The 14,343-nt window shown below is 50.2% G+C and overlaps 1 protein-coding gene across 1 annotated transcript; it reads left to right on the plus strand.

Moving 5' to 3' along the window:
• Positions 1 to 11,747: 11,747 nt before the first annotated feature.
• LOC105501431 (putative uncharacterized protein GSN-AS1) lies at positions 11,748 to 12,362 on the plus strand. Its single transcript, XM_011927392.1, is given in 2 exon segments — positions 11,748 to 11,759; positions 11,761 to 12,362. Coding segments are annotated over 2 exon segments (489 nt in total). The 3' UTR covers positions 12,238 to 12,362.
• Positions 12,363 to 14,343: the final 1,981 nt, after the last annotated feature.

The following is a 14,343-nucleotide window of genomic DNA, read 5'->3' on the forward strand; positions in this document are numbered from 1 at the left end:
GCAGAGCTGCAGGGGAAGGCAGGGTCTACAATGCCCCAGCTGGAGTCAGAATGAGCAGGAGAAGCCACAGGAGGCAGCTTCCTGCTCTGCAGTGGAAGGACTTTCCAAGAGGGAGAAAAACAAAGAGAGCAACCTTCTGTGTGTGACTGTGGAACGAGCTCCCACCAGAAATGCCTGCGTTTAAGTCCCCGGTCTATCACTTATTAGCAGCGTGGCTTTGAGCAAGTTGCTCTGGCTCTCTGAGCCTCAGTTTCCTCATCTATAAAACAGGGATTACAATACCTTTTTCTGAGGGTAGTTGTGTGAATTTAAATAAGGTAAAGAACTTTTGGGGCTTAGCACAGTGCTTGGTACAGAGCAAGCACATATAAAGGAGGCTGCTTTTATTGTTAAAGGAGAGACTTGGATAAGTTTCTATCTCTCTGAGTCTCAGTTTCCTTATGTGTAAGATAGGGTTAAAAATGCCTTACTTCTTTTTTTTTTTTAAGATGGGGTCTCACTCTGTCGCCCAGGCTGGAATGCAGGGGCGTGATCTCGGCTCACTGCAACCTCTATCTCCCAGGTTCAAGTGATTTCCAGCTAATTTTTGTATTTTTAGTAGAGGCAAGGTTTTACCATGTTGGCCAGGCTGGTCTCGAATTCCTAACCTCAAGTGATCTGCCTGCCTTGGACTCCCAAAGTGCTAGGATTACAGGTGTGAACCACCACACCCGGCCTATTAAATGGCAAACTTTATGTTGTGTGTATATCAACACAGTTTAAAAACAAACAAACAAAAAAAATGGAAAGACAAATGCTGGTTTCCTTCCCCTTTTCCAGATAGATAATGAGCTGCCCAGTGATGATGTGGGTGAGAGGACGCAGGTGACAAGAAAATCAGCCCATGTCTAAGAACCCTTCAGGCCCTGGGACTCAAGGATGCTAAAAGACACACGGCGAAAAGCAAACAAATTTGTGCATCTGGCCAGGGTCCCCTCCTGCCTGCCTAGGGATCAGATTCATCCTTCACTGGGATCTACCAGGAATGCTGGAAGCTTCCCTAGGCCAACCACCTTCCTGATGGGGACAACGAATGATGCAGGACATCAGATGATGGCACCACATCCCTCCTCCTGATGGCTCCAAACAAAGCCCTTCTCTCTCCCCAAGCCTCCCATATCAACTACGGCCAAGATTTCCTCCTTGCTGGGCTCTGGCAAGACGTGTGAGCCCATTGTGTGGATGTGGAAAATCGGGGTCAAAGTGCATTTCTTGAAGGCTAGTTGAGAGGATTAAATGAGACCATAAATGTGAGGGATCCGAGGACCATGCCCTGCAAAGGTACCCTGCAGGGAGAACTCCCCGAGAAAGACAAAAGGGGGCAGGTGCAGGGAAGAGGGAAAAGACAATGGGATCCAGGAGTGCCTGCAGAGTCTCTGTGGGCCGGAGATACCAAAAATGACCAATAGGGTGAGGACGAGTGACCTTCCAACCTAAGGAATCTGAGGCAATGTACAGGGAAGAATCTGGACAGAGCCCAAATCCCCACCACCAGGGAACTTGTGCCAATGGCACCTTCTGTGGCACTGCAATTTCCTCCTCTGTAAAACAGGGTGAAGATTCCAACCTGGTGGGGTGTCTGGTAGGACTGAAGGAGCCTCTGGCACTATGCTTGGCACACAGCAGGTATTCAGTAAGCATAACTAGTCCAAAGATGACCCCCAGCATGTGTCCAGACCCTATACACACATACAGCTCACTGGCCCCTATACCTGCCCTACACCTACCTCATGCCCACCCCTCTACCTCTGTGTCTTTGCATCCAAAGCAAGGGAGACAGGGAGGGTTCCAAACAAGGCTGGTACCAGGGATGGCAATGCATCTCAGGAGAGGGCCTCAAGCCAACATCTACGGAGCCAGCCTTGTTACTCAGTCCCCTCCATGAGACTCCTTAGGACACCCCCTCCCCTCCTCTCTGACTTCGCCTGTTCTGCCCCACCCAAGAGAACAAGGGCTCTTGGCTGAGCATGGTGGCTCATGCCTGTAATCCCAGAACTTTGGGAGGCCAAGGCAGGAGGATGGCTTATACCCAGTGGTTTGAGAACAGCCTGGGAAACAGAGTGAGACCCTGTCTCTACAAAAAATTTAAAAATTAGCCAGGCATGATGGCATACACCAGCAGTCCTAGCTACTGGGGAGGCTGAGGTGGGAGGATCACTTGAACCTGGGAGGTCGAGGCTACAGTAAGCTATGACTGTGCCACTGCACTCCAGCCTGGGTGACAGAGCAAGACTCCATCTCAAAAAAAAAAAAAAAAAAACTCCAGTGGGGAAATATATCAGAGAATAGCTGTTCCTCCCTATCCACGGGGGATCAGTTGGTTCCAGGACCTCCCTCAGATACCAAAATCTGCAGATGCTGTACACCAATATATAAAATGGCATAGGATTTTATATATATAATGGCATAGGATTATATATATTTTATATATAGTATTTACACACAACCTACATATATCCTCCCATGTATTATACTTTAATCTCTCTAGATTACTTATAAAACCTAATACAATGTAATTGCTATTTATATAGTTGTTATACTGTAGTTGTTACATAAAAACACAAATGTAAAGTTCTATGTAACAATAAACTATGTAAATAGTTGTTACACTGTAATGTTTTTAAAATTTGTATTATTTTTACTGTTGTTTATTATTTTTTACTTTTTTTAAAAAAATATTTCTGATCTGTGGTTGGTTGAATCCACGAATGAGGATACAGAGGGCACAAGGTAGCAGATATGTGGAATGAACAAGTCTGGAGAGCTCGTGCCTGTAGTCCCAGCACTTTGGGAGGCTGAGGAGGGACCATCGCTTGGGCCCCAGAGTTCAAGACCAACCTGGGCAACATAGTGAGACCCTGTCTCTATATATATTAAAAATAACAAAGATAAAAATTTCAAAATAAAAAAGAGCACTAACGTGCAACACAAGGACTACAGGGAATAAGTTGCACTGCATTTTGGGATTCATGCTAAATGAGCAGATTTTATTAGGTCAGTGCAAAAATAATTGTGGTTTTTGTCATTGAAAGTAATGGCAACAATCGCAATTACTTCTATGCCAACAGAGATGGGTATGTTCATTTTCTTCACTATAGTAACCTTTTTACTATGTATATGTATTCCATAACATCACGTTATATACCTTAAGTATATACAATAACTTGTATTTTTTAAAAAAGAGAAACTCCAAATAGCATGATTTAGAGATTCTTCACAATTTATCTAAAACTTTTGACTACAATAGAACCATCAGAGATGCAAAGATTTTTTTTTTTTTTTTTTTTTTGAGACGGAGTCTCGCTCTGTTGCCTGGGCTGGAATGCAGTGGCCGGATCTCAGCTCACTGCAAGCTCCGCCTCCCGGGTTCATGCCATTCTCCTGCCTCAGCCTCCCGGGTAGCCAGTACTGTCTTCCAAGTCCCTGTCCATGTGGGAGCTTCTAGAACCCTCTGGGATACCCTTGGAGGCAGGACCCAACCACAGTCATCCCACCGAGACAGTACATAAAGGCTGAGACCAGAGCAGAGACCAAGCTCACCTCCTCCCCACTTTACACCCACTTCTCACCCCCACACTCCAGCCACTGTCCTGGTTTGGTGTCCCCATCTTTTCCCTGGGATCATGACATCAGCTCCCTCACTCCCTTAAACTCTCCCTGCACTGGGCCCATCACCCATACAGATTGCATCATCCCTTCCATGGACCTCAGTGCAGACAGAAAGAAGTCAGGATTCCTGAGTTCGGTCCTCTATGATCTGGGGCCCACAAGCCCTTACAGTCTCACTGCCCACTAACCCCCCAACAATATTCCCTGTGCCATCGCCTCTATACAACCTCATCTGCCTGCTCCGGGAGACCAAGGTCTAGCCTTGGCTCTGCCTCCCTGTGTGACCTTGGGTAAGTTCTTTGCCTCTCTAGGCCTGTCTCCTCATCGGGCTACTGGGGCTTTGTGTAAATGAGACAAGATGAGGTAGTGAGTGCCAGGTGCCAAGAGGCTCAAGAAACGTTAGCCTGCAGTCCACGGCCTCCTGTCTAGCACATCCACCCCCTCCTACGGCAGCTGTTAGCAATCTACTTCTTCAACTTTAACAGCAGCAGGTTCTCACTCTCTCTCCTAAGCTCTGGAATGCAGACGTGCTCACAGCCAGCACCAGCAGGCAGGATGGGGAGCAGAAGGAAGACAGCTTAAAGGAAAATTACCCAGCTTTCGCCCCAGCCAATGCCGGTGCTCACAGCTATCTCAGAGAGGGAATCTGGGGGCCTGGCAACCCCTTCCTGTGCCGTGGGCTTGGCCCCAAGCCTTGACCCCTATCTGAGCTGGTGGGATGGCAGGGGGGTTACTCTGGCCACCACTCCTCTGGGGCACTCCCACTTTTTGGCATCCAAAGAGACAGGGAGGAGGAGGGAGGAAAAAAAAAAAAACCAGACAGGCCTTTGTGAAGAGGAGAAAGTTGGTTCCTGCCATTGCTTGCTGGGGCCCCAGGCACCAACATAATGGAGGATCCCCAATGACAAAGGGTCCCACAGTGGCTGAGAGCCTGCCCAGTTGCCATAGCTCAAGTCTCAAACCCTGAGTACCATGTCTCTGCATCATAGAGTTTGTCATGCCCAGTGTCACATACCCTGTAACTGTGCCACCTACCAGGCCCTGCGTTCCTCTTGCTTTGTCCCGTGTGTCTCCCTTGTAGTGGCATCTCATGCCTCTTACACCCTGGGTCATGTTTCATGCACCATGTCATGTCTGTTTTGTGACAGACTGTACCATGCACTCAATAGATTCCCCCCGCCTCAGTCTCCCAAAGTGCTGGGATTATAGGCGTGAGCCACCTCGCCTGGCCTGCTTTCTGTCTCTCTGAAGATCCAGACCTGTGTTCATTCCATCTCCCAGATCCCCTCTCTGAGATGGCTGTGAGTCCATCACACCAGGTCCTACCCCTTAGAGGTATGTGCCATAAACTGTGTCCTGGATCTACGAATTGTGTTGTCCCTTGCTTGATGATTCACATCAGGAAGGGGACAGGATGATATTTAGGGAAGGCAGGCTCTGGGATGGACTTCCAGCCCTATCAACTATCATCTATGTGAGCCTGCAAAAGTGACTTCCGTCTCAGTGCCTGTTTCTTCAGTTATAAAATGGAACTGATATTCACATTCACCGAGGATTAAAGTAGGTAATGCATGTAAGATGCTTAGTCTAGAAGCTGGCACAGAGTGAGTGCTTTAAAATGTTTGCTAGGCCTGTGCCAACCGTGCCTGGGCATCTGTGTTATGTCCTGTGCCCTGCGTACCAGCCTCCCATGTGCCCAGCTCCTCGGGTGCGTCAGACACTGTGCACATTAGTGAAATTCAACAACCCCCTACAGGGAGAGTAGAATTATCCCTCTCATGCAGAGGAGTAATCGAAGGGCAATAATTTGCATGAGGCCACAGGGCCAGCTGGAATGAACACAGGTCTGGATCCTCGGAGAGACAGAAAGCAGGCCAGGTGAGGTGGCTCACGCCTAACATCCCAACACTTTGGGAGGCTGAGGCGGGGGGGAATCCATTGAGTTCAGGAGTTCAAGATCAGCCTGGGCATCACCACAAGTCCCCATCTACAAAAAATACAAAAATTAGCCAGGCGTGATGGCGTGTGCCTGTGGTCCCAGCTACTCAGGAGGCTGATGTGGGAGGATCACTTGAGCCCAGGAAGTTGAGGCTGCAGTGAGCAGAGATCACGCCACCGCACTCCAGCCTAGCAATCCAGCCTAGGCGACGAAACAACAACAATAAAACAACAAAGAGACAGAAAGCAGATGCGTGGTCAGCTATGGGGTGTGCGTAGAGACGGACGTAAGCAAGCACGAGGGATCCTTTTGGGGATGATGAAAATCTTCTCAACTGAATTGTGATGATGGTTGCATAACTCTGTAAATTTACTAAACATTATTGAATTGAGTGAATTATGTGTATGTAAATTATATGTAAATTTACTCCAATAAATCATGTCAATTATATTTCAATAAAGCTGTTTTTCTTAAGGAAAAAAAAGCCCACGAGCTTCCAGTGCACTGTTCTGCGAAAGCATTCTGCAAGAGAAGGGCGCTCTCTGTGGGTCAGTGAAGTTCAACCAGAGGCCAAGCTGCTCTGAGGCCCAGCTGGGAGCAGGTTTGAGCCCAGCGGTTCCCTAACACCTCTGCGGACCAGGTGTGCAGCAGGATCACCCAGGGAGCTCGGGAAACAATAGATTCACAGGCCCCACCCCCAGCCTCTGAGTCTGTAGGTCTAGGGTGGGGCCTGGGAACCTGTGATTCTGAGGCTCAGCCAGGACTGGGCCCACATCTTCCTTTCACATTTGGGGAAACTGAGGTTAGCCAGGAGACGGGCCTGGTCAGACCTAGTTGATCAAACAGTGGGAGAGCCAGGGCTAGAATTAGAGCCCTTTCCTCTTCTCCCCTCTCCATTCCCTCCGCCTCCCTCCCACTCCTCCCCCTGCCCTCAGCCTCCCAGTGACTCAGGGCTCTGAGTCACCCAGAGGCCCCACAGAGGAAACTTCTTAGGAAAAACAATCGCCAAACAAAGCTTTCCCTGATCTGGAAACAGAATAGGCCCAGGGGGCCAAGAGAGGGAGGGGAGGGAGAACACAGGGTGGAGTCGGAGGCTCCAAGACTTGAAGACTTGGAGTCTCAGCCACTCCCTTGTGTGGGGCCCTAGATAGGGATGTCCCCACAATGCACGTCCCCACCTGCAAATAACACCTCCTATGCTAATAGATGCCCATTGTGATGAGGCCACATGATGACTACTTTATAAGCATTGTCTTGTTGAATCCTCCCCAAAACCCATGGCTGGCACTGTCTCCTTTTTTAGATGGAGGAACAAAGGCTCAGAGAAGTTCAGCCCAGGTTTACACCATTAGGAATCCAGGGCTGTCTGACTCTGAAGTCCAAAGTCTGACTCTCACTTCTACACACCTTTAAAAAATACCTACTGCACACAGGGGCATGAAGATCAGCTCTCATCAGACAGGTAAGGCGAATGATGGCCACAGTGGCTGTTCAATCACAAACTGTCTCCTTTCTTTCTCTGTGTCAGGCCCTGCCTTGGGACTTCCTGACCCAAACAGGAACACCAATAGTCATTCAAGTAGCTGTGGGCCCTGGGAGCACAAAGGAGGGAGCACCCACGCCCGAGGGAGCCACGGAGGAGGGACATTGGGGCAGAGCCTTGGAGGACAAATGGAGTTTCCTCTTTGGGGAGGTAGGAACAACAGAAGCAAAGGCTCAGGGGTGTGGCCCGCACAGAGAAGCGTAAACAGTTTGAAGAGGCATGGCTGGGGTTGAGACAGTGGATACCTGGGGGAGAAGGGATCTGACTGCTATGGAGTCCTGGCCTGATTCGAGGCACTGAGGATTTTTAAGCAGGGAGAGAATAGGATCGGAACTGGTTTCATCTCTGCAGAGGGCCTGGCTGGTGGTTGAACTAAGAGTCAGGAGTGGGACTTCCCCTTGGGTCTCCCTGGCATCCCTCCTCTGAGCTGGCTTCGGGGACCATCCCAGATCCCATGCTACTCACCCACGGGTCAGAACTGCCCCCGAGGGCTTCTTCCTCGGGCACCACTAGGCTAGGGGGAGCTATGTGGGCCTCTCCTGACACAGGCCAACCTAATCATCTCAGCCTATAAATAGTACTCAGGATTAGTCTGGAAATAGCTGTGCCAAGCCAACTCCACAGGCATCACGGGCACGCACAGTTCCGGAAATGGTTCTTCTCCTCAACACAATTAAAACCCAACACTTCCTCAGGAAACTACTGTTCACACTCTGCTTTGCTTCCTTAAGCACGAGGCAGTCGGTTTTGGGGAAAGAACTTGCCTGCTTACTGCTGATTAGTGGGGGTATGTTTTGTGTAGAGGAGGCCCTTTTCCTGCTTCTCCTTCTCTGAGGACCTGAGGGAGCCACTACCACTCTCTGGGCCTCAGTTTCCCCAAACGTAAACTAGGGAGGTGGGACATGATGCCATTTTTAACTTACCAGGATTTCAAAAATTAGAATTGTAATAAACATGTGAGCAGGGAGAAATGAACAGGTCCAGAGCCTGCCACGGAGGGGCTGAGTGGCCTTGGATGAGCCACTGTTCCTCTCTGGGCCCCAGATTCCTCAGCTGTAAAATGAGGGTGCTGGGGGATGATGTCCAAGGTCAACAATTTTTTTTAATTTCATTTTTTTGTTTAGCACTTTTGAGAACCCAGCCAGCTGGCCATCCTATGCCAGCCTTGTGCTGAGTGCTGGGGATATAGGGACAAATAAAACCCAGTCCAGGCCTCTGTGTGCCCAGCCCTGCACCGGATCCCAGTGTGTAACAGCATGTCCAGTCCCCTCAGTGTCCCACCAGAGGCTTCCTTTGGGGCTGCTGGGGAAGTCTTGTTTCTAGTTGAGAATTCAGATTTATGTCCAAAGACAAGAACTCCCTGAGGGGCAGATTATAACATGGACTGAGCTATTACAATCGACAAGGACACAAAGCTAACACAGCCATCGTTATACACCAGCCACGTGCTAAGGACTTGATTTCCCCATTGTTTAATCATCACCAACTCTATTATCACCCCCATTTCACAGATGTGGAAACTGAGGCTGAGAGGAGTAAGGGACTTGTCCAAGGGCACAGAGCAAGTCAGGGCCACAGTGATGTTTCAGGCCCAGACCTGTTTGCCTCTGGAGCTCAGGGTTTAACACACTCCAGTGCTACTGTGAAAGGGCTCTGGACAGCTCAGGCTGGCCAGCCAATGCGGGGATAACAGGAACAGGGGCATGGAACAGAAAGGGGCATTGAGGATGTTGCTGTGTGTGTGCAGTGGGGGGAGTGACAAGGCTTCAGCAATGGTACTCATTCTCTCCAACCAGCTCCCAGCGCTGCCGTCCTCTGATCCACCCTCCGCTCTGCCTGCCATGGACTGATTGTTCTGAAATCCCATGGATCAAGTCACTCCTCAGCTGAAGACCTGTCCATGATTCCCTGGTACCCGGAGGATAGAAACCCAGCATTTAAAACCTCTCTGACCAGGTCTTCCGGTCAGCTCCCCACCTCAACCCCCACACTCCTGCTTACTAGCCCCCAGGCATAGTGGGCTCCTCCAGCGGCCAAGCCTTCGCCTATGGGGCCTTCTTGCCTGGAATGCCCAACTCCCCCTTCTCAGCCTTGTTTGATTCTCAAGTAGGAAAGACATTCTTTGGCTCCCTGAGCCCCTTGGCACTTATCACAGAGCACTCTGGGCGTTAACTGCCACTGTCTCCGTCTTGGATTAGAGTGGATATCCAAGGGCCGGGTGGTGTCTGATTCACCTCCCTCTCCAGTGCAACAGCTCAGCAAGGGCTGACCAGGTAAACTAAAAAATGCAAAGAGCCGAAAGAATTCTGGGAAAGTGCACGTTTCCCAGGACAGCCCAGTGACAAGCCCCATACCGAGGCACAGCATCAGGACACCCTGCTATGGAAGAACCAAAAATTCCACCCTCACGGCTTATCAGGATGGTCCTTGTGCCTGTCTCTTTCAAGGGTTCTGATAATGAAATCTGATAATGAAATCTGATAAAGCAAGTTACCCTCCTGCTTTAAAACTTCCAATGGTTCCCAGAGGTCTAGCATAAAATCCAAACTCAAGAGCCCACATAACCTAGGTGCTGCCTGGCCCCCAGGCCCTCCTCTTGCCATGCCCCCTCCCTGGCCAGCCTCCCTCGCTTCTTTCAGTTCTTCAAGGACTCCCCTACACTAAAGCCTTACCCAGACCGCCTCTCTGCCTGGGGGGCTCCTCTGTTCCCTGCTCACTCAGCCACCTCCCTCTCCCTCTTCAGGTCTCACTTTTTAGGGGAGGCTTCCCTCATCTGTCCAGATAAGACCTCACCACTCCCACCCAATCCCATACGCTCCCATAACCTGATCGTTTCCTTCACAGCAAGAACTAATCTTTGGTGTAAATAATGATCTACCGGAAGACCCAAGAGGAATGGGAAGGTCTTGTTTTTTGCTGATTCTCAAACACCCAGCTCAGAGCCTAAGTGTCTCTCAAATGAATGAAGATATGAATGGATGAATGAATGAATGAATGAACCTATATACATATATCAAGACAAGAAGGTGGGCAGAATCCTAGGGAACACTGAGGCAGAAAAAACAAGGCCCTGGGCCGGGCATCGTGGCTCATACCTGTAATCCTAGCAGTTTGGGAGGCCAAGGTGGGCAGATCACTTGAGGTCAGGAGTTTAAGACCAGCCTGGCCAACGTGGTACACCCCTGTCTCTACTAAAAACACAAACATTAGCCAGGTGTGGTGGCACACGCCTGTAGTCACAGCTACTCGAGAGGCTGAGGCAGGAGAATCATTTGTACCTGGGAGGAGGAGACTGCAGTGAGCTGAGATCATGCCACTGCACTCCAGCCTGGGCACCACAGCAAGACTCCATCTCAAGAAAAAAAAAAAAAGAAAGAGAGAGAAAGAAAAAGAAAAACAGGGCCTTAACTTAAAAAGACAGGAGGAAAAACAGGGCCCTAACTAAAAAGAGAGGAGGGGCTCTAACTGAAAAAAAACCAGGGCCCTAACTAAAAAGACAGGAGGATAAACAGGGCCCTAACTAAAAAGACAGGAGGAAATAAACCAGACAGTGCAGTCTCCCAGAAGCAAAAGGAGGAAGTTTCTAGAACTGCACTAAAGACTGGTACGTGGAATCCTGAGGAAAGCACTAGATTGGACGTTGAGGAGGTCACTGGGGCCTCCATGATTGAACCAAGGTTCCGTGGAGGTAGGCACAGGGCTGGTACATTGCAGGGGGCAGAGGAGTAAAGGGGGGTGAATCAGCAAAGCTCTCAGGTGATGGGTGCTCAGCTGGGCCTATGCCAGCCTGGCCCTGCAGGGTCTGTGGAAGACAGGGCTCCTGTGTCACAGTTACCAAAAGCATCAACAGGGCATAACATTCTTTTTGTTGACAGATCACTTTGAGGCAACTTGGCTTTTGGAGTTGTCAGGGCTCAGTCTCAAAGGCAGGCGCATCAGAGCCAAGACTCGGCCCTCAATTCCTCCTATTAGGGCAGCACTAGGGCCACCTCTTTGTCAGCAAAATCTATGGGTAGCAGCTGATGGGGCGAGTCACCTTTCTGGGTCCAGCAGGTCTTTCGGGAATCCCTGGCTTTTGGGGCACAACATCCTGGGGACCATCAAAAAGCCCTTTCACCTGAGCTTTGGGAAAGAGGAATAGCTCTGGCTGTGGGCGGCTCGTGTCACCATCTGGAAGCCAGCTGGGCCACGGCAGATGTGTAAGTCCTGTGTGCATTCATCCCCTTCTCCTTTTGGCAGAAAAGGGATAGTGTGGGCTGGAGGGGTGTTTTCCTGGGTTCTTGCACAATTGCTAATTAGAAATTCACTTCTGTTTGGGTGTTGGAAGCTGGGCGATTCCCCCTAGTAGCGATCCTTCCTGTCTCACTGGTCACAAAGCCCTTTGGCATCTACGAGCTCACTGGGTCCACAGAGCAGCTTTGTTAGGTGGGTAGGGGGAGACCAAGGCACCCGTCTTACAGATGGAAAAACCGAGGCTGGAGCTGGGAGGTGAGCCAGTCTCCTGGCTTCCAGCCCAGGACTCTGCACTCCTCCCCCTACCTCCCCGCCTACTTCAGCAGGTCACCTGTGAATCTGATAGTCAGGGGGGCCCCACCCTGCCAGCTGGCCCCAGTGGGCATGACTCATCCGCCTTCCCCATGACTCACACACCTCGGGTGCTCCTCCTCTGGTCAACAAGTCTGGAGACTCGGCAAATGGACCCCCATTTTTCTCACCTCTCCAAAGCCTCTGGGAAGAATTCCTGCACCTCCTTTTTATGGGGACTCTACTCTTCTACAGAAGAGCCACCAAGGCCTTGAGAGGGAAAGCCACTCTCTTAAAGTCACACAGCAAGCAAGCAGCACAGCCAGGGTGGGAGCCAGGCATCTGGGCACTGAGCCCAGTCCCTGCCTCCTCCCTGCAAGATCACTCTCGCCTGACCTCCCTCTCAAGGGCAGGAAAGGAGCAGAGATGCACTCTGAGCCTTATTGGGAAGACCTCAGGGACTCCCACTGAATCCACTGCGGCTACAGTGGCTGCTTCCACCACTGAAGTCTCCTCCAGGCTTCCCTGGGCAGCCAGGGCGGGGTTTAACAGGACAGGTGTCTGCATTGCTCTACCTACCTAACAGGGCTGTGCAGGGTGAAGAGCGCTGCTCTGTGGGAAGGCGCCTGGACCAAGGCCGAAGCACTGGACAAAGAGCTATGAGCACCACCTGTAAAAAAAGGGCACAAGAATGTCAGCCTCAGGGGGAGTTCAAGGTTATCTGGTCAAATCCCCATTTGATGTTTCAACTCCTTTCCTCCCCTCCACCAGGGGTCACACAATCAGTACTTGCACACATCCGGCAACAGGGCACTCACTACCTGCCAAGGCTGCAAGACCTGCTGCTGGAGGGTTTGGCTGGGTAAAAGAATTTTCCTAAGGATGCACTAAAATCTCTCTCTTTATGTACCTGCTGGTACTAGCTCTGCCTCCTTCTGAGTCAGCCAGAACAGGTCTGTCCCCCTCTTTCCTGATGACTCTTTGGAGATTTGAAGATAGGGATCCTGGGCCCCTCAAGTCTTCTACAAATTGTACACCCCCTTTCCTCCAGCTCTTCCTGAGACCAGGGTTTCCGGTTCATTCACCCTGTTCCCTGATCTGCTCCAGATGAACTCTGTCCCTACTGACAGGACAAGACCCAGAATTAGACAATCAGACAAGTTCTACCTAGGGCAGGGCGAGCAGGACTCTCACCTCCTTCATTAGAGATATCATACTTCTATTCATTGAGCCTAAAATCCCATTCACATTTAAGGCAGTCCTATTGCATGGCTGAATTCAGTTTACAGTCAACCTCAGAGTTGTACTTTAGGACTCTGGAGTTATATAAACTGGGCCCTCACTTAACTGTGTAAGTTGAGCAAGCTACATCACTTCTCCGAGTCTCAGTTGCCTTCTCTGTTCAAGATGGATAATATTAGAACCTACAATGAGATCAAACATGTTCAGGGTTTTGCACAAGGCATATGTTTACTCTAATTATTACCCTGATTATTAATAACTAAATTTCTACGTCTTTTGCCTGCAAATTGTATCTTTCTCATCCTGCACATGTGCGGTTTGGGGACCCACCCTGTTGATTTGTCATGTTCGCAACTCTGTGCCTCAGCATCACTCTATTATTGTTCTAATGCACTACTGCTGAGCAAGACTACATTATCAATGTCTGGTGACAGGACTTTCTCTCCCTCTGGGCTATAAGCTCCTCAGAGGCAATGATTCTGTCTGCTTCACCTCTGAAGCTTCAGCATGGCATGTGCCCAGCAAATGGCAGGGCCAGTGGACATATGCTAGATGAGTGGATGAAGGACCATCCCACATCAGCTCATCGTGGAGTATGCAGCTCAGTCCCCCTGCCTCTCAGGGACGACTTGGATCTTCACCCTTCCTCGCCACTAAGAATTCCAGTCAGCTACATTCAGAGGAAAGCTGAGCAAACTGGCTCCTGCCCACACTGGAAAATTTCTCTGCCTAAACCAGCTTCCCCAAGCCGAGGGGAAGGTCCAAGATCCCGAAGGTGGCAGGGCCATGCAGGCTCCTGGGATTAAGACACAAACAAGCCCTGTTCTCAGGCTGACAGTAAATGATCCAGACAGTCTTGATGACTTGTGCATTGTGACTAACACGGGATACAGCCACGGAAGTGGAGTCACGGTACCCAAAACCAGAGACATCAGAGGCAGACACTTATCTGGGCTGCAGGACCTGGTGCCCACTTCTGTGGGCCTTTCTCAAAGACTATGGCAGAAACTTCCTGGTTCCAAGGGACAGGCCAAAGCAGAGGTGGGTTTTGTTGTTCCCGCAAATGACTAATGACCTCCCGCACTATGTCAATTCTGTGTGAGGATGAGCCTTTCGAATCCAGCTCCACTTCTTTCTACACACCCCAAATTGAACTCCCATCCTCAGATGCATACTGTAGTGCTGCATTTGTTCCCAAGTGCAACCTTCTCCTCCCCAACTGCACCTCATCTCAGCAAACAGCACTACCATCCACCATCCACCATCCACCATCCATCCGGTGGACCAGTCCAGACACCAGGTTCTCACCCTCCTCAACACACCACCTCACCCCTTTGCTCTGTCACTCTCCCTTCCAATGTATCACCATGTCTTGCTAGTTCAACCCCTGACTGCCTCCAGAGTGTCCCCTCTTCTCTCCACCTCAACGCCAATATCTTGGTCCATA

Source organism: Colobus angolensis, unplaced genomic scaffold (assembly GCF_000951035.1).
Source record: "Colobus angolensis palliatus isolate OR3802 unplaced genomic scaffold, Cang.pa_1.0 Scaffold71, whole genome shotgun sequence".
Lineage (NCBI taxonomy): Eukaryota > Metazoa > Chordata > Mammalia > Primates > Cercopithecidae > Colobus > Colobus angolensis.